We start from the raw sequence: 6,000 nt of genomic DNA, 5'->3' as shown, positions 1-6,000 counted from the left end.
TCATTTAAAAAAAAAATCTACAAAAAGAGCAATTTCATAGGATTCAACCTAATGTGACCAGCCACCGTTCTAAAGCTTTATAGTCCTCAACAAGCCCATGACGTAGGAACAATTATTACCCTCTCCCTCGGTAATAATAAGAATTTCTTCTAAAGAGAAGAAGGACTTGGGGGGAAAGTGCCGGCTACGTTAAACGGCCTCCACAAGTGATTTGAAAGTTTGAGAAACAGAGGTCAGTACATGTAATTAATTAAGCGCTAAACAGGACTATCCGCCTGGTGTCCGAAACACGATCCCCTGGGGGTCCACACGCGGCGCAGACTTGGTCCGAAGGGCAATCCCTCGCGGTACCAGGGGTGACCCGTCTCTCTCGCCCCGGCACGAGCCTCTACGTGTTTTCCCGGGAAAGGCGAGCCGGGCTCCGCCACCTCAACCAGTCTTGCTAGAGTAGGCTTATCCCTGCGAACAAAAGCATTCGGAGAGACTGCCGCCTCAGCCACTCAACGCCGAGCCCCGGCCGGCGCCTCCAATTAGATCCGAACTTCCAATTGGTGAAGTGTTGTTGAAGAAGGTGGGACAGAGCGGGAAAGTGCCTCCTCCCTCGGGGTTCTCAGCCAACCGCGGCGTCGGGGCGGCAGCCGCCGAGTTAGGTTGCACCGCGTGTAGTGATCTAGGGGGGCCCGAGGGCGGGGCGGGGAGCAGGCCGGGGGCTGCGGGGAGGGGACGCTTCCCGCGGGCACGCGGAGTGAAGACGGTGACAGCCACGCGCGCACGTGCGTGCCCGGCTGCAGCGCGGCCCCGACACCTCCCTCGGCGGCTGAGAAGCGCGCGGGTCTGGGCCTCCGGCGTCTAGGGGCCCCGTCCCCGGGCGTCACCAGCGTCCCCGGCCCGAGTCCCGGAGAGCCGGGCCGTGCCCGCCCCGTCGGTCCCCGATCGCGATCCCTTCCCGTGGCCGTCAGGGTTCGCCCCCCAACTCCCATTTCGGTTCCCGGGGCAGGGTCCTCGCGGTCCATGCTGGCCGCTGGGGGCCCGCGCCGCTCAGCCAGCTCCCGGGCCGGCCGGCCGGCCACCATGGTGGCCCTGAGGCCTGTGAGGCTCCTCCAGGGAGGCTAAAAGGTCCAGAGCGCAGGCCTCGGGGCGCGAGGGTCCCGAACCTGAGCCCCGCGCCATGGCCGGGGCCATCGCTTCCCGAATGAGCTTCAGCTCGCTCAAGAGGAAGCAGCCCAAGACGTTCACAGTGCGGATCGTCACCATGGACGCGGAGATGGAGTTCAATTGCGAGGTAACTGGCTGCAACGGGCTGCGGCGAAGGGGAGCGCGGCGGGATCCGGCCGGGTGCTGGTCCGGCACCGACGCGGACGCCCTTGCCGCGGTGACAGTGGAAGTGGAAGCTTCGGGATTCTGTTTATATCAGCTCTGGGCAAAGATAGAGTCAACCAGAACTGGAAGGGGCCATCTAGGCCCAAATCCTCATGTTAAAGATAATCGCTGCTTTTTTTCAATGGGGCTTTCGGGTTTGGAAGCACTTCCTGAAGGTTTTCATTCATTGTTACTGCAAGAGTCTGAAAGCATTCGTGGTAGCGAATTCTAGTTTTCAGTATCACGCTTAAGCTCCAGCTCTATAGAGTTTAAACTTTATTAGATAATATTATGTACCCCAGATATTATAAGTTGCATCTCGTTTTATTGGAAAGTCTATAGTACTTGTTTCCCTTTTTCACAGCTTAAATTTTCTGGGAAAAAACAAAACAAAACTTTGAGGAAAGAGACGGTGTCTTAAACTTTCCATACAGTTTCTATCATGATGGTAACAGTTATCATTTATTGAATACTTCCTAAATGCCAGATATTCATACACTTAATTCTCAAAACAACTCAATGAGGTAGGTACCCCAAACCATATATCTAGTAAATGGCGAAGGGGGGTTTTGATTCAAGATCTTAGCCAATACAGTACTGCCTCTCAAGTAGTTTAAGTCCTTGCTACTCAAAGTGTGGCCTGTGGACCAGCAGCATTGGCAGCAGTAACCTAAGTCAGGGGTTGGCAAACTTTTTCTGTAAAGGCCCACATAGTAAATATTTTCAGCTTTGCCGGCTTTAGGGTCTCAGTTGCAACTACTCAACTCAGCTCTACCATGGTAGCACAAAAGCAGCCTTAGACAGGATCAACTTCCAGCATGACAGGGTGAGGAACTCCACTGACCTGGTTCCCTGTAAACTGGTAAAACATTTAAAAAAAAAACAACAATTTAAACCCTCTGGAAATTGTCCTAAGGGCAAACATCAAGTGAAGAAACAGCTACTCAAGAAAATCTATGATAATTCGGTAAGAAAGGCAAGAGTTTGTGGTATTTGTTTTTGTTTTGGCCGAGAGGCATAAGGGATCCCCTGACCGGGGATCGAACCCATGGCCCCCTACAGTGGAAGCATGGAGTCTTAACCACTGGACTGCCAGGGAAGTCCCGAGAGTTTGTGGTATTTGAAGCAAGACCACTACTACCATCCCTGCTCCCAGCTCTCAACAACGGCTGCAACCCAGTACACTGGGCTCCCTCTCCCCCTAGCTCCCAGTCAGACAGCTTTCTTCCCAGGAGGAGCATGACTTTAGGGCTTCTCCTGCCCAAGGCTACTTGCTGCTGAGGCTAAATCCTGGTTGAGTGAAGCTGAAAGATGGGGCTTCCTTCCTTCACCCAGCTCCTACTTATGGAATGGAAGCTGTACTCTGGGCATGGCCCACTGAGAGTACTGGGGTCCCATTTGCTCTATCCCCACCCTCAGTTTGTGAGATGGTGGTACCAGAGAGGAGAGGCAAACTGAGAAGACCTCAGGCTAGTGTGTCTCCCCCTCCCCACTTCTATCAAGAGCTCAGAGATTTTGCCTGGAGGGAGAAGCAGGCTCCTAATCTCTTCCCAGAAAGTAGTGACTTCATTTGCAGTAGAGTGTGGAGAAATTTATGCCTAAGGGTGCTTTCAAGAACTGTGGAGGTTTTAGTGAAAGGCAATTGGGAGGAGATTTGTGGATTTAATAAAGATACAGCCTAGACTGTAAGCCAACTAGTTTGCAGGAGAGAATAAGACAGCTGGGAAGAGCCCTCCTGGGGTCAGGACAAATATCAAACACTAATCTCAAAAGAGCCACCTTTTGATTGGATTACTTTATAGAACAAGTTATGCCCCCAGGGCATTGTTGAAAATAATAGAATAATATACCACAATTAGTGGAGTTTAACAGTTGGGTGTGACCAGGGAAAGAGAGGGAGAGTCCTACTAAGACCACTGTCATCTTGGGTGACTTTGGGCAAATCCAAAGATATGTCTTCCTGAGGAGCAACATCATAGACCTTAACACTGTGACAGGGGAAATAGATTTCAGTAAAACAGTCCAGCCAGTCACTAAACAAATAAACAAGCAAATAACAGTAACCAGCCCAGTTGGGTGGGGGGGACCACTCCCTAGAGTTGCTGTAAATATGTTCACAGAACTAAAAGAAAGCATGGTTAAGAAGGAAGGTATAATGACAATTTTGCATCAACTAGATAGTATCAGTAAAGCGATATGAATTATAAAAAGAACCAAATTAAAATCCTGGAATTGGGGCTTCCCTGGTGGCACAGTGGTTAAGAATCCGCCTGCCAATGCAGGGGACACGGGTTCGAGCCCTGGTCTGGGAAGATCCCACATGCCGTGGAGCAACTAAGCCCGTGTGCCACAACTGCTGAAGCCCGGGTGCCTAGAGCCCGTGCTCTGCAACAAGAGGAGCCACTGCAATGAGAAGCCTGCACACCACAACAAAGAGTAGCCCCCGCTCACCACAACTAGAGAAAGCCCGTGCACAGCAACAAAGACCCAACGCAGCCAAAATAATAAAATAAATTAAATAAATTAATTTTAAAAATTCTGGAATTAGAAAATACAATGACTGAAATAAAAAATTCACTAGAGGGGCTCAAGGTAGATTCCAACAGGCAGAAGAAATAATTAGTATACTTGAAGATAGATAGAGATTATGTAAGGTGAAGAGTAGAGAGAAAAAGAATGAAGAAAAATGTACAGAACCTCAGAGAAATGTGAGGATCATTCAGTGCACCAACATGTGTAATGGGACTACCAGAGGAGAGGAGAGAGAAAAAATATTCCCAAAAAATTGGCTGAAACTTCCTAAATTAATTGAAAAACAATAACCTGTATATTCAGGAAGCTCAATGAACTCCAGGGAGGATAAACACAAAGAGATTCACAGACACATCATAGTAAAAATGCTGAAAGTTGGACAGGGAGAAAATCTGGAAAGCAACAAGAGAAAAATGACTTGACACTTATAAGGGAACCCCAATAAGATTAACATCTAACTTCTCAGCAGAAGCTGTGGAGGCCAGAGGCAGTGGGATAACATTCAAAGTGCTCAAAGAAAAAACTTGTCAACTAGGAAACCTATCTCCAACATAGCTGGATATAAATGAAAAGGGCATTTCAAAAACAAAGTTAAATAAAGAATTTCCCAGATAAACAAAAACAGAGACTTTGTTGTTTAAAGACCCACCTTACAAGAAATATTAAAGGAAGCTTTTCAGGCCTAAAGCAAGTGACCCCGGATAGTAATTCAAATCCGCGTGAAAAAAATTAAAGAGCACCAGTAAATGTAATAACATAATTATAAAAGACAGTATAAATGTATATTTTCCTCCTTTTAACTGGTTTAAAATGCAATTATATAAAATAATTTGTATATAATATACAATAATATTTGTATATACTATATTGTTGGGCCTATAACATGGAAACGTAATATATGTTCAATAGGTGTGCCAATAACAGTACAAAGGAGGTGGGTGAAAACCAAGCTGTAATAGGCTAAGGAAATGATTACAGATGGTTAAGTAATAACTACAACAATGTATTGCTGGGTTTGTAACTTTAATAGATATAGTATACAATAATTACAATACTATAAAAAAGGGGGAAGGGAACAGAACTATGTAGAATAACATTTCTATATAATCGCTGCAGTTAAGCTAGTATAAATCTGAAGCTGATTCTTTTTTTTTATATATATATATATTTTTAAAATTTGTTTAATTATTTACTTTTTGGCTGCATTTGATTTTCATTGCTGCGCGCGGGCTTTCTCTACTTGCAGCGAGCGGGGGCTACTCTTTGTTAAGGTGTGCGGGCTTCTCATTGCAGTGGCTTCTCTTGTTGTGGAGCACGGGATCTAGGCATGCAGCCTTCAGTAGTTGCGGCACGTGGGCTCAGTAGTTGTGGCTTGCAGGCTCTAGAGCGCAGGCTCAGTAGTTGTGGTGCATGGGCTTAGTTGCTCCACGGCATGTGGGATCTTCCGGGACCAGGGCTTGAACCCATGTCCCCTGCATTGGCAGGCGGATTCTTAACCACTGTGCCACCAGGGAAGTCCAATATATATATTTTTTTGATGTGAACCATTTTTAAAGTTTTTATTGAGTTTGTTCAATTTTGCTTCTGTTTTTTGGCCCCAAGGCGTGTGGGATCTTAGCTCCCCAACCAGGGGTTGAACCTGCATTGGAAGGCGAAGTCTTAACCACTGGACTGCCAGGGAAGTCCCTCTGAAGCTGATTCTGATAAGTCAGGATTATGTGGTTAAACCCTAGAATAACCACTTTAAAAAAAAATCTTTAAAAATACAGTGGAAAAATAAATAAATAAATAGTGGAAAAATTATTAAAGAAATTTAAATGCTTCATTAGAAACTATTCACTTAATGCAAATCAAGTAGTAAAGGAGGAATAGAGAATTTAAAAAGACAAGAAAAACATAGAAAACAAAAAATAAAATGGCAGTTGTATCCCAAATAATTAAATAACTTAAATGAAGTGGACAAATTCCTAAAATGAAACCAGCTACCAAAAGTGACTCAAGAAGAAAGATAATCTGAATAGACCTATAACAACTGAAAGAGTAAATTAGCAATAAAAATACTACTCACAGTAAAAAACCCGTGTGCTACCCACTAGTGGCCCAGGTGGC

The 6,000-nt window shown here is 45.9% G+C and overlaps 1 protein-coding gene across 3 annotated transcripts in view; it reads left to right on the top strand.

Annotated features, from left to right (window-relative positions):
- The first annotated feature begins 719 nt into the window (after nt 1-719).
- The window catches only part of NF2 (NF2, moesin-ezrin-radixin like (MERLIN) tumor suppressor), a 77,988-nt gene continuing 72,707 nt past the window's right edge, over nt 720-6,000 (top strand). For 2 of the 3 annotated variants that reach the window (XM_004283744.3, XM_033412916.2), the window contains exon 1: nt 722-1,282. In XM_004283744.3, the coding sequence (XP_004283792.1) occupies nt 1,169-1,282 (114 nt within the window). In that variant the 5' untranslated portion in view covers nt 722-1,168. Of the gene's footprint in view, nt 1,283-6,000 lie in introns of all 3 variants that reach the window. The other variant, XM_033412917.2, reaches the window with a different exon arrangement.

Source organism: Orcinus orca, chromosome 15 (assembly GCF_937001465.1).
Source record: "Orcinus orca chromosome 15, mOrcOrc1.1, whole genome shotgun sequence".
Classification (NCBI taxonomy): Eukaryota; Metazoa; Chordata; class Mammalia; order Artiodactyla; family Delphinidae; genus Orcinus; species Orcinus orca.
This window is presented reverse-complemented; position numbering and strand designations above follow the sequence as displayed.